Source organism: Sorghum bicolor, chromosome 1, assembly GCF_000003195.3.
Source record: "Sorghum bicolor cultivar BTx623 chromosome 1, Sorghum_bicolor_NCBIv3, whole genome shotgun sequence".
Lineage (NCBI taxonomy): Eukaryota > Viridiplantae > Streptophyta > Magnoliopsida > Poales > Poaceae > Sorghum > Sorghum bicolor.
This window is the reverse complement of record NC_012870.2, coordinates 57345696-57358635: the sequence shown is the minus strand read 5'-3', so window position 1 is coordinate 57358635 and position 12940 is coordinate 57345696. Positions and strand designations below refer to the sequence as shown.

Genomic DNA, 12940 nt, shown 5'->3' with positions numbered 1-12940 from the left:
TCTATCTACTCATACACGACCTGATATTGCATCTACTATTAATTTATTAGCAAGATATAGCTCCTGTCCTACTAGAAGACATTGGAATAGGATAAAACATATACTTTATTATTTGCAAAGTACGAAAGACATGGGTCTATATTTTGCTAACAAATGCATAGAGGGATTAGTTTGCTTTGCAGATGCAGGATATTTATCTGATCCACACAATGGTCGTTCACAAATGAGATACATACTTATGTGTGGTGGTGCATCTATTTCATGGCGTTCAATGAAGCAAACAATAGCAGCAACTTCATCTAACCATGCAAAAATTTTGGCTGTCCATGAAGCCAACAGAGAACGTGTCTGGTTGAGAAATATGACACATCATATTCGCAAGGTATGCAATTTATTTTCAGAAAAGGAAGCACCAACAGTTATACATGAAGACAATGCGGCTTGCATAACTCAACTGAAAGATGGATACATAAAAGGAGATAGAGTGAAACACATCTCGCTAAAGTTTTTCTTCACTCATGATCTTCAAAAGGATGGTATTATGATGGTCCAACAAATTCGTTCAAGTGGGAATCTAGCAGACTTGTTCACAAAGGCACTCTCTACTTCAGTTTTCAAGAAATTGGCACATGGTATTGGATTGCGACGGCTGAAAGACATCAAGTGATGCTGTCATCAGGGGGAGTGAATATGTGTGTACTCTTTTTTTCCTTGGCCATGTTTTTTCCCACTGGGTTTTTCCTTGGCAAGGTTTTTAACGAGGCATGCAATTCACCTGTTAATGGACATCCAAGGGGGAGTGTTATGAAATATTAATGTGGATGTCCATAACCCCTATACCATCAAAGCTAGAAACTCCTACTTTATCAATGGTGTAACTCTCCTAGCATCAATTCTTGTAACTCCACCTCACATGTATGACTATATATTGGAGGGCTTATGTATTGGAAATGAGACAAGAGAAAAGAGAACAACTCATTTTCATCCTCTCTATATCTGTTCACCATATTCTTACTACATATTCTTGATAGTCAAACTAGCTTTTATATAACAAAAGTATCAGAGATTTTAGTTGGAAATGAAAAAGGAGGTTAATGGGAACACAACAATAGGAGGTGAGGAGCACTTCATTTTTTTTTCTCTGCCACTAAACTACCGGCCCATCTAACCGTGGGCACGAGTCGAGCCCGTGAGAAACCAAATCGCGAGCCCACCCGCCGGGGCAGATCTCGTGCTCCCCTTCTCCTCCAGTAATCCAGTTCCCTCAACTTGCCGAGGCTCGCGACTCGCGACGCCTTCCCCAGCCCCACACCCCGCGACCCAAACCCTAGCCCCCATCCACCGTACCGCCACCGTCATGGCCGAACCATCCGCCGCCGCCGTCACCGCAGCTGACGTCGGGGCGCTGGCTTCGTTGCCCCCGCTGGTCGCCGAGGAGGCCGACGCCGCCGCGATGGAGGAGGCCGCGGCGGCCGCGAAGAGGTGGCCCGGGTGGCCCGGGGACAGCGTGTTCCGGCTGGTGGTGCCAGTGCTCAAGGTCGGAAGCATAATCGGGCGGAAGGGCGAGCTCATCAAGCGCCTCGTCGAGGAGACCAAGGCCAGGGTCCGCATCCTCGAGGGCCCCGTCGGCGCCACCGAGCGTATCGTGAGTAGCGCTACTTTTGCTGATGATTGTTGGGTTTATGTCCTCTCTGACGCGAAGGGATGTTCACGAATTCGAAATTAGGATGCTTTGTACTGTGAATTATTGAGTTGCTTGGTATTATGAGCTAATTTTTTTATTGTTATTGTTGTTATATTTATGTTTTATCTGTATATATACCTGGCAATAAGGGCGCGTTTGGTTGGCGTCCACATCGCGCGCCACACCTTCCGCGCCACAATTTTGGCGCGCGTTTGGTTCATGTCCGCACGTGTGGCGTGCCGCGACACGACCACAGCTCCGTAGTTAATTTTTGTGCCACAACCTGCCAAAAGTCTGGCGAGTGAATCGAGCGCTGCACTCCTGGTGTTGCCTCTGTCGCGGTGCGGCACAGTGAGAACGCCAGCCAAACCTGCCCTAAATGTGAGATACACTCGCTGTGTTCTTGGGAAAAAGAAAGTTGTGATGTGCATGAGTTCACAAATATCTCAGCGGTGGAGTGGCCTAATTGTCTCTCTGCGGTACTGCAAGTGTCTACTGATTTGGTTATTATCCTAAATAGATAGGACACTAGGACGGGAGTGGAAATCAACTTCTTATGGTTGGAAATTATGGTTATACTACACATCAATGTTGTTTCTGTGTGATATTTAGTGTGTGCTGTATTTGTTTTGATGACTGTAAATATCGAAAAAGGTGTATCTATTCAGATACCAGAATGTTTAATGCTTGTACATGAGACAGTTATGTACCGAGGAGGGTATGATTAATGTGAGCCTTCAATATGCTTTTATGCTTCTATATGTTGTGCGATACATGTTGAGATTTACCATATGACCGTTTGGGTTATAATTGTGGATGGTAGCTGTCTTTTCTTTTGGCACAATTAAGCAGGGTAGCTATCTTCATTGTGTTTGCATCTTCAATGAATTTAAATCTGATCTTGGATAGCTTTTTTTTGCTAGTCTTGTTCAGCGATATTCTTAATATAGTATCATGTTTCATGTTCTCTTTGGATAATTTCACTGAATCATGGATGTCGGATATTCCAGGTTTTGGTTTCTGGAAAAGAAGATCCAGGCTTGGAGCTACCTCCAGCCATGGATGCTCTCATGAGAGTTTTTAAGCGTGTAATTGGGATAACAGATGGAGCTGCTGAGGGCACTCAGGCCGCTGCTACTCCTGGTGTATGTGCTGCTCGATTGTTGGTTCCTGGAGCTCAGGCAATTAATCTAATTGGGAAGCAAGGTGCCACTATCAAAGCAATCCAGGAGAGCACGGGTGCTACAATACGGGTAATATCAGTAGGTGAGGTGTTTCTCTGGACTGATGTATTGTGTATTGATACTTGATACACAGTTATTTTTTAAAATTATAGTGCAGTTGATCATCTTGTTGTTGGACCTAATATCTTATATTCTTTCCCTGCTTCCAATGTAACTTTTGAATTTCTGGCAAACTTTAACTTTTATGCATAACACTTGCAAAACGATGCTGTCTTCCTTACATTTTAGCAAAATGGGTGCCATTGTTTTTAGAGTATTAGACATTTGACTGGACTAAATGTTATCATTCTTGTGAGAGAAGAGAATTTGCACTGTTAAAACTGATTTTATTATGTTGCTGTTAATGTGGTTAGGAGCTCTACCCTTATTTCAACTGCATGTTTTTAATCTTGCATGATTGGGTTAGGTGTATTGAACTCTTGGTTATAGAAGGTAAAAACACTTTCATAAGTTACAAAATTAGCATCCTACACAGATCATTATGGCATTAGAAAAGTTGTAAATTTGAAGTTCAACTTAATAATGGTTTTTGGTTTATAAATATCTGCAGATGAACGGGAGCGACCATTCTATGTAACTGACGATGAAAGGATAATTGAGATACAGGGCGATACAGAGAAAGTTCTAAAAGCACTACAAGCAGTTTCTAACCATCTTCGGAAGTTTTTGGTTGACCATAGTGTACTTCCATTATTTGAAAAAACTGTAAGGATGCATTTCAACTCATGCTAAACTTCACTACTACACCCTTCATATCATTTTTTATTCACCGTTTTTACCTTTTTTTTCCCAGAATACTACAGTGAGCCAAGATCGCAATGGTGATGGTTGGAGTGATATGTCACATCCTTCAATTGGTTCTGCACAAGTGAATCAACCACCTTCTGTGGTAGATGAATATATTCTCCCAGTGAAGAGGGAATCTTTGTATCTTGAACGAGAACCTTTGGTAGATCATAACATTCATCGCTCAGGAGTATCACTTTATGGGCGGGATCCAGCCTTGTCAACACTACGACCCTCTGGAATACATGGTGCTGGCCCGCTACTTACGCAGGTCTGAGTTATCTCTGGCTTTGTATGAATCTTCCTTTCTTTTCATAAGACATTTGGTGGAATAAGCACAATTGAATTCTTTATTGCCTGATTATTGTGCATTCCATACATTGATCCTTTTACAAGTTACCCTTACTAATTCCTACTTGGAAGCAGAGCTTCTCTTTTTGACCTTGAACTGTTGCTATCTTGCTGACAAGAACTTATCATATGCAGATAACCCAAACCATGCAAATCCCACTTACCTATGCTGAAGACATTATAGGAGTTAAAGGAGCAAACATTGCGTACATACGAGCTAATAGTGGGGCTGTTGTTACAATTCAGGAGAGTTTGGGTAGTCCTGATGATATTACTGTTGAAATAAAGGGGACATCCTCACAGGTACAAGCTGCACAGCAGCTCATCCAGGTAATAGCACGTCATTCTTCCTTGCAAGTTTCGATTTCCACTACTGTAAACATTTTGACACCATCTCCTTATCCAGGACTCGTTGGCTGCACACCGTGAACCTGTCAGGAGCAGTTATGTGGGAGCAGGATTAGATTCAGTGTATAGGTCCAGCTACTCACAATATGGCAGTTCCACCTATCCTTCGTCATCTCTGCCATCTTATTCTAGTATTGATGATGTTAGTAGATACCCGTCTTCAGGTCTTGGTGGCTATGGGTCGAGTTACCGGTACTAGTAGTAGTTCGTCCTTAGGCTTCAATGCTTGATGGAACCTTGTATCCATTCCTGGTGATCATTGTACAAGTCATCAAGTTTTCTGCTTTGTATGCTTCCGGGCACCCAGACTTCGGGGTCTGCTTTGTTTTGACAAATGATTGGTTTTATAGATTTTTCCGTCTCATGGAATCGGAAATTGTACTTGTTTACTAGTGCCTGTTTTTGTTAGCGCAGCAATTTATTTGTGTAAGAGATCAAATTCGATGCTTGCATCTGTCTCCAGTATATTCATGCTGTTAAATCATAACGCCCATAACAAATAGTAACTTAGCTCTGTTTTAAGTCAAAATTCTTTTAAAGTTATTATTATAAAAAATGCAGAAAAACGTACGTTGGTTTTGCATGACTAGAATATTACCCAAATGTCAACCCAACGGCCATATATAATAGTTTAAGAACAGTGCTTATTTCCAGCTGCCAGTATTACGAAAGTGGTATGATCATTCAGGAAAATGTTTGACATCTAAAGTCACATCTGCAAGCTCTTACAACACGCAGTATTTGTTGTAACTTCTCTCTAGGTCAGACGTTTCCATTCTAAAAACTAAGCAACCGTCAACTACAAGGCCAATTAACCAGCACTTAAGCAAAAGGAAACAATAAGGCTCCAGCCTCCAGAGGCAGCAAGTCAGCAACAACGCTTGAAGCCGGAATTGTCCATTGATGAGTTACGCAAGATGTTCAACTAGCCCATCCTGCGATGATGATGTACACATATCATCAGTCAAATGATAGTTTTATGGAACAATCATATCACACTTCCCCGAGCCCGACTAAGCTTTGTGGGAAGCAAAAGGAAATATGCAGAGTCACTCGCAGTTACATGAAGTCCACATTTCAGTTGACTAGTCTTTAACAAAGCTAAATAAAAAATATATTGCTTGACTCAATATCATTTTAGAAAAAAATTGAGATAAATTTACTCAAACAATGGGCCAAAGATCAGAGAAGTAAAACTAAAACTGTTTCTCAGCTGTCTTCAATGAAGAACAGTAACTGCAGTGGAAGAGGAAGAGGAAGAGGAAGAGGATATAGCTTCCCTAAAAAAAGCATGTTGAGAGCCTCAACCATCTTTCCTGTAATGGAGACAAGGATCTCCATAATCTATATTGGAAGAGTGGCCATAAATCAAACTGAATTGTATCGTGTCCTTCAAAAATAATAGTTCACCAATAATTTCATAGCACAGACAAAATAGCAAGGAAAGAAAACAGTGCATGGACAAATAGCTTCATAAAACAAATTGTTGAATGATTGCAAGGGAGCTGCATACTTCCTTTTTCTGTTGCCCATAGCATTTCTCATGCCATTCTTCGGCATATTAGTGCTTGGAGTTCCCACAAACTGCATAGGAGACATTGCAGATGCACCACCTGCTACCACAGGTGGCATAGACGATGTTGGTGCTGGAACAGGTGGAGCTACAGGTGTTGGCACTGATGCTGGTAGGGGCAATGTAGCAGGTGCTTGTGAAGGTGCAGGAGTTGGTTCAGGAGGAGGGCGTGGTAGGATGTGCTTCACTCTGTTATTCCTGTAGTTTTTCCAGAAGAAATATTGCTGCCTATGAGCAAGCTCCTGTCAAACAATGAGTTGGTAGGTGTTAATTTCATACAAGTAGTCTTAATCAATTAAAATAATATGGCAAAAAGTAAAATTATGAAGATTTATAAACCATGCAAAAGCTCTTTCCTTCACTAGTTCCTACACAAATAAATATATCAATCATATTCTACACAAGCAGTAATATCAAGTTTGTGCAACGTTCTGTTTTTTGATAGTTTCTAGCAAGCAAGTCAAATAATATGGCTAAACAGAGCAACTTCAGCTAGGTTTTGAAAGGAGGGATGACGCTGCAAGACGGTAAACAAAAGCTAAAAACTGGTGCTCAAGTGTGAATGTCTGATTTTAGGACAAAATATCACCTTGCTTGTTGGATGTGCCATTGCATTTCGGAAATTGGCATTTTGGAGGAGCTCAAGAAAGAAAAGGCAGTGTGGATACCTGCATCATCAGCAAAAACAATGAGCAAGCAATTTTCTCAGTTGCAGACAAAAGTATGTATTTGATATACTCTGACCGCTGCCAGTATTTTAGGTACTTGAGGTACCCAATAAATGCCTCATCCTCAAAATATCTATTCTGTGCTAGATCTATTCGGGAAAAGAAAAGGCATTAAAATCTTCCATGCAGTACAAACATATGCACATTAAACAAAACAGTTAAAGTAAAAAAAAAAGGAGCAATAAGGCGCACAAAATGATGAAATTCAAGCAATATTACTAACAATATCACAGCTGTAGCTTAGCAATCATACCCTATTGATAGGAAATCGCTCATGAGGCCCACACAAATAGGGCCAGTGTGTGTTAGCATCAGAGAAGGGGACAGCGAATTTGGGGAAGAATCGGAGGAACTGAGAAAGGTTGGGAAGGAAGGAAGCACGAGCACGCAGGAGGAGAATAGGGCTGATGAATTGTTTAATGTTTTGTTACCCTCTCTTCCTCCTACGATCTGTTCTCTATACAGGGTTAAGGCCCAGCGTGAACCCACAGACCTAGCTGCGTTAAGACTATGGTTCACGCCCACCCAGGTCCACTGATCTGCACGCTTGGTCCTGTTTCCACGCCTGGTGCTAGGCGCGTCAGCACTATTGGTGATCCCGTTCTCCTCGGTCAGCCCTTTGTTGTTGTTGACATTCCCTCCTCGAAGAAAAACTGCATGTCCCCAAGCAGGTGCGTGTGGGAAGCGTTGCTTAATCGCCTTCTGGTCTTCCCAAGTAGCCAATGAGCGCGGGAGGTTGGACCACTGAATCAAGACTTGAGGCACAACACTGCTGTCAGATGTACGAACTCGGCATTGTAGGATCTGGACTGGAATTTAGAGATCCTCAAGAGCTTACGGCAAGGTAGATACTGTGTAATTTGGCGGAATAGGGAGAATGGATTTTAAGCTAGTGCTAAAAATTCCTAAGCTATCATCCCTCCCTTTTAACCTTCGAACATCGGGTTGTTGCACAATAGCTGAAAGCCCACAAAGTGGACACAACGAAGTGAAGAGTGAAAGATGTGGAATACCAATTTCATTGTTCAACATCTTCTTGCAATGCCCCCTCGGGGCTCTATTTGTATATGGTCATAGACTTTCACTTGACTAAAATATTTTCATATCCGCTTTACATTCCTCGCATATTCTCGCCATGTCGGGACAATCCGATCCTGAAGTAGTGAACTTTCCTAGTTGGCACGTCCTCAGCTCGTGGCTTGCACTACTACACTATTTTTTACTATGCCTGGCAAAAAAGATTAACTGAGACGGTTTTTACAACCACCTCAAAGGTAAGGTCACGATAAATATGACCATTAACTGAGGCGGTTCTATGCCCACCATAGTTAATCCGAAAAAAACAAAAAAAAATGAAAAAGCCCATATCCAGCCCTTAACGGGCCTACATCTAGGCCTAGCTCCACTCTAGACCTGCCCGCCACCGCTGTTGTGGCCGTGCTCGCCACCGTGTGGGGTCGATGGAGAGCTCCGCCCGGATCCGCCCATCGGAGGGAGAGGGAGGCCCCCACATGCCACGGTGGAAGAGGAGAACAGTCCCCGCATGGTGAAGGCCTGGATCTGGTCACTTATGCTTGTCGTGTGCCAGGATCTGGTGAGAGAGGTCGAGGAGGAGGAAGGGAGCAGCACCACCAGGAGCTGCACTCGTCGTGCTCGTGGATCCACCAGTTCTAGGCTCCCGGATCCGCCGCCCCTGAAGCAGCTCACGGCTGGGGTGGTGGAGGCCCTCGCCGCCGGGGTGGTGAGGTCCTCGCCATGGAAGAGAAGGGAAGGACCGCTGCTGCCACAAGGGAGAAGGGGAGGGGCCGCCAACGGGGGGGGGGGGGGGGAGGAGGGGAGGGGGCACTGATGGGAGGGGAGAAGCGTCGTGCTAGGGGAGGAGTGTTGGCGCGCAAGATGGGGAGAGGTCCAGGCTGTGGCCACTGAAGGATGGGGAGTGGCTAAAAAAGTGAGAGGTTGATGTGAGAAACTCTAACTCTTTGTTTATATAAGATGATTGATATTGGGCTGATGTCGGCTAGCGGGTTGGGCCTAATTTACTGAGACAGTTGTATTATGATGACCGTTTTAGTTAATATAGATTATCCGAGACGGGTATTTTATGTTGCTTGCTACCGTAAATTGATTAATCGAGGCGATTATTTGTAACCATCTCGATTAATAAAAAAAGCCCGCCTCGGCTAATCTGAGGCATCAACCGAGGCGGTTGGATATCCTGCCCGCATGCCTTTTTCAAAATGTCTTGTATAATATTTTTTGTACTAGTGTTAGCTCTCTCTTTGCCACCTGTGAATCGGCGTCTTCGACTCCTGGCTTCCTTCCACCATTTCGTCTTCCTCTGTTGCCTTTTGGTTTCATCACGGTGAAACCTAGGAGCCCACCTACAATTGACGAGCGCATATGGTGGAAGGCGTACTCGGGATTAGAAGCAACAAAAAGAGAGTTACCAAGGCGAGGAACAATGAAATGCAAGTTAACACCTGTGTCCACAAGCTGCTAACTTATTGTTCCTCGACTCTTAACCCCTATCTCCTTCACCATCTCGCTCTTTGGTCCTTTGGGGTTCTTACCCCAAGCAAGGAACAAAACCAACTGAACGTGTGGATGGTGGAAGACGGAGTGGGGGTGTCGAAATAGTGTAACTCCCCCCAACATACCACTTGCTCTACTTTCAGATAATGGAGAACCGAGAATTTGAATTTTACCTTCTGTTATCTATTACATGAATACTATTAATGAATGACTGCTTAGACCCTGATTGGATCAGTTTAGGATTCTTAAGAACCAGTCTTTGCCTCTAGTTTGTAAAATCTGGATTTTTTAAAAAAATGGTAGGGGTATTTAGATCCCACGGTTTTTAAGAATCCGAATTTATTTCGCTTTGGGTTACAAGTACCTCACAAAAATAGGTATTGATAGCTTCTTGATTTTTTTAAGAATTTGATTTGACAAAACTAAGGTCTTATTTAGATTCACAAACTTTTTTAATTTAAGTATTGTAGCACTTTCGTTTATATTTAACAATTATTGTCCAACCATGTACTAACTCGGCTTAAAAAATTAGTCACATAAATTACAGGTAAAATTGTACAATTAATTTTTTAATCTATATTTAATGCTCTGTATATGTACCATAAGATTTAATGTAATGGAGAATTTAAAAAGTTTTTAGATTTTGGATGTAATTAAACAAGGCTTAAGCCATAAAACTGGCAAAAACTGACCTTTTGAATTTCACCCGGTTTCAAAAAGTAGATTCTCAGAAACCGGAGGTTCTTTGCAGCCAGACATCAGCTCGATCGGCGTGGGCGCGTGGCCGGGGGTCGCCCACTCCGTCACGCAATCACGCCAACTGACATCCCCCCGGCGGGACTGGATCTCGGAAAGAAAAAAAGATCAGGCCGAGGCCGCGCGGAACCGAGGGGAAAAAAGGCAGGGCGGCCGCCACCCGCCAGTCGCCACCCACCCATCCACCACCCATCTCTCGATCCAACACGGCACACGGCCACGCCGCGCGGCTGCGGAGCAGCGGAGGCGGGCGCACTGGCACGGGCTCCGCCCGCACGATGCGGCGCCGTACTCCCGTGGCCTCGTGCCGTTCCATCGCGCCCCCCTTCCTTCCCTTCCCTCATCCATCCGCCGCGCGCCGCGAGTCCGCGACTCTGCGACAAACCCCGCAAAACCACCGCACCGCTCCGCCCGCCCACGCGGCCGCAGCGGTGGGCGATGCCCTCCCCAGCCGGTCATTTCACCGCGGGGGCGCGGCCCACGCCCGCGGCCCACCACCGCACCGCACCGCCTCCTCCTCCTCCTTTTATGACCGGTTCCCCACCTCCGCCTCCGTTCCGCATCTCCACCACCACCACCAAACCCTAGCCGCCGCCGCCGCAGCTGACCGGCCATGTCTTCCTCGTCCTCCGACGCGGCCAGGGACGACGTCGTCTCATCTCCCGACCTGCCCCCTCTGGCGGCGCCCGTCGCCGCGGCGGCGGCTGCGGCCGCGGCAGCCGCCTCCTCGGGGGGAGGCTTAGGGCTCGGGGGCGGGGGCTCCGGCCGGAGGCTGCCGCCGCCGTGCTGGACGCACGAGGAGACCCTCGCGCTCATCGAGGCGTACCGCGACAGGTGGGAGCGGCTGCGGAAGGGCAACCTGCGGGCCGCGGACTGGGACGACGTGGCCAACACCGTCACCGCGCGCTGCGGGCGGTTCCCCACCGCCACGCACAAGTCCGGCGTGCAGTGCCGCCACAAGATCGAGAAGCTTCGGAAGCGATACCGCGCTGAGCGGTCGCGCTCCGCGGGGCGGTCCAAGGGGCCCAAGTGGCCGTTCTTCCCGCTCCTCCACGACCTCGCCGGCGGCGGCGTGCCGGACCCGAGCCCCAACGCCATCGTCAAGATCAAGACCAAGGGCCCCGCCCCGCCGGGGTCCCCGCCGTCCCCCGTGTCGTCCCCTTCCTCCTCCGAGGAGGGTGTGCGGAGCAGGAGCCTGCACGGGCTCATCTCCAACGGCGGGGCCGGGAGCGGGCTGCGCTTCACCATCCCCAAGGCCTCCCGCACGAAGCCCGCCGCCGTGGCAGCTGTGAAGCCGGAGAGGAGCGGCGGCGTCGAGGACGACGCCGAGTCAGAGGCCATGGCGGAGGTGGCTGCCGCACTGCGGGCGGTCGGGGAGGGGTTCCTGCGTATGGAGGAGCGCAGGCTGGAGCTCTCGCTGCAGATGGAGAAGGAGCGGATGGAGTCGGAGATGAAGCGCACCCAGACGATGCTCGACGCCCAGCAGCTCTTCCTCGAGGCCTTCCTCGGTAAGCAGCAGCAGCAGCAGCAGCACAAGAAGGCCAGGGTCTCCCCTCCCTCTGACGCAATGGAAGAGGACTGATCGATCGTCCGGCTGCTCTAGTCCTGCTCTGTGAACTTTGTGTGCATGCTTGCTCGCTCGCTCGCTCTGTGTTAACTACTGTTCATGCTAGTAGTTGTTGACTTTGATGTTAGTAGCAATTTAATCTTATTGTGTATGGATGGTAAATTGAACTGAACAAGGGGGTTTGGGGCAAAGGATGTAGGTGTAGGGATATGGCAAGGGGGAAGGACGAGGTTTTAATTAGAAATTAGAAAAGTCTCAGTTGTAATCAGTGAATTACTCGTGTTATGAATTATGAACTTATGATGAGCTGCTGCTGCTGTTATACTGAAACACTGCAGCTTGTTCAAATGGCATCTGCTCGTTGTCAGTTTCGTTGTCTGAGTTTGCTTGCTAGACTCTTGTTGTTATGACCGTCCAGTGAACTTATGACTAGTTTAACGCTGCATTCGAGATATTCGGTGAGCAAGCATATGGAATCTCTATATTACACTGAGGTTCACCCTGTTTTGTGAGTAAACTGCAATAGATTATACAGACAGACAGACAGGACTAGATGCTGATTGTACAGCCAGGCAGGACTACATGTTGCAGTCAGTCAGGAATGTTTCCTAAGATGCAACACTAACGGGAATTCTTGTCTCGATCAAGATTGAGTCTTTGCAGCGTGCTGATGGTTATTTGTTTGGCTGATGGTTTCTGTGGCTTACCTTGTCTCGATCCTATGGTTTATGCGGCTAATAACCCAACTAATGCTTAATGCTTATTTATTGTGAGAGAAAAACAATATACCATGACTGATAAACCGATAAGTTTTAAACAAACAGGACTATAAGTTGAGGCTGGTGCAAGAATGCCCTTCCATATCGCTACAGTGTTGCAAGAATGCCCTTCCCTATTATCGTTAAGGAAATGCCTCAGATCTGTCACAAGCGAAACACAGCCGTAGAAACAGAAGCATTACGATGACAAAACTAAGAAAGCGGTTGCTAGAATGCCCTTGCATATCCTTGGGCTTGTTTGGATTTTATCAGATTTACTTTAATCCACATGTGTTGTGGAAGTTTACCTGTAATTTACGAGACGAATCTTTTAAGCCTATTTAGTCTATATTTGAACAATATTTGTCACATATAAACGAAAGTGTTACGGTGTCCATTTTTTAAAATATTTTGGAATTAAACAAGGCCCGAATTCCGAAATCTCATCTCACTTCAAAAAAGGAAGTTAGGAATCCCAGAAAGTAAGAAGCTCAGAAGTATTCAACGTAGGAACCCTGGAAATATGAAATATCTAAGCACAGGAGTATTCGAC

At 46.0% G+C, this 12940-nt stretch overlaps 3 protein-coding genes across 3 annotated transcripts; 2 read left to right on the top strand and 1 right to left on the bottom strand.

The window, feature by feature from the left end:
• On the top strand, positions 1237 to 4865 carry LOC8058065 (RNA-binding KH domain-containing protein PEPPER). Its single transcript, XM_002467429.2, has 6 exons — positions 1237 to 1645; positions 2695 to 2950; positions 3479 to 3633; positions 3722 to 3985; positions 4201 to 4395; positions 4472 to 4865. The coding sequence occupies exons 1-6, from the start codon at positions 1358 to 1360 to the stop codon at positions 4670 to 4672; spliced, it is 1359 nt and encodes a 452-aa protein (XP_002467474.1). The 5' UTR covers positions 1237 to 1357; the 3' UTR covers positions 4673 to 4865.
• Positions 4950 to 7219, bottom strand: LOC8055630 (mediator of RNA polymerase II transcription subunit 31). Its single transcript, XM_021451315.1, has 4 exons — positions 7028 to 7219; positions 6636 to 6714; positions 5987 to 6288; positions 4950 to 5408 (listed from the first exon to the last, which is right to left on the bottom strand). Exons 1-4 carry the CDS (start codon positions 7084 to 7086, stop codon positions 5399 to 5401), a joined length of 450 nt encoding a protein of 149 aa, XP_021306990.1. The 5' UTR covers positions 7087 to 7219; the 3' UTR covers positions 4950 to 5398.
• Positions 10233 to 11996, top strand: LOC8058064 (trihelix transcription factor ASIL1). Its single transcript, XM_002467428.2, has one exon. The coding sequence runs from the start codon at positions 10676 to 10678 to the stop codon at positions 11642 to 11644; it is 969 nt and encodes a 322-aa protein (XP_002467473.1). The 5' UTR covers positions 10233 to 10675; the 3' UTR covers positions 11645 to 11996.

Bases quoted from the DNA above. Each gene is read 5' to 3' on its own strand.
- LOC8058065 (XM_002467429.2), top strand. From the start codon at position 1,358: ATGGCCGAACCATCCGCCGCCGCCGTCACCGCAGCTGACGTCGGGGCG. The intron at 3,634-3,721 runs GTAAGGATGCAT...TTTTTTTCCCAG, and splicing joins TTCCATTATTTGAAAAAACT to AATACTACAGTGAGCCAAGA. The intron at 4,396-4,471 runs GTAATAGCACGT...CTCCTTATCCAG, and splicing joins CTGCACAGCAGCTCATCCAG to GACTCGTTGGCTGCACACCG.
- LOC8055630 (XM_021451315.1), bottom strand. From the start codon at position 7,086: ATGCTAACACACACTGGCCCTATTTGTGTGGGCCTCATGAGCGATTTC. The intron at 6,715-7,027 runs GTATGATTGCTA...CTGATGATGCAG, and splicing joins AGCGATTTCCTATCAATAGG to GTATCCACACTGCCTTTTCT. The intron at 6,289-6,635 runs GTGATATTTTGT...ATTGTTTGACAG, and splicing joins TGGCACATCCAACAAGCAAG to GAGCTTGCTCATAGGCAGCA.
- LOC8058064 (XM_002467428.2), top strand. From the start codon at position 10,676: ATGTCTTCCTCGTCCTCCGACGCGGCCAGGGACGACGTCGTCTCATCT.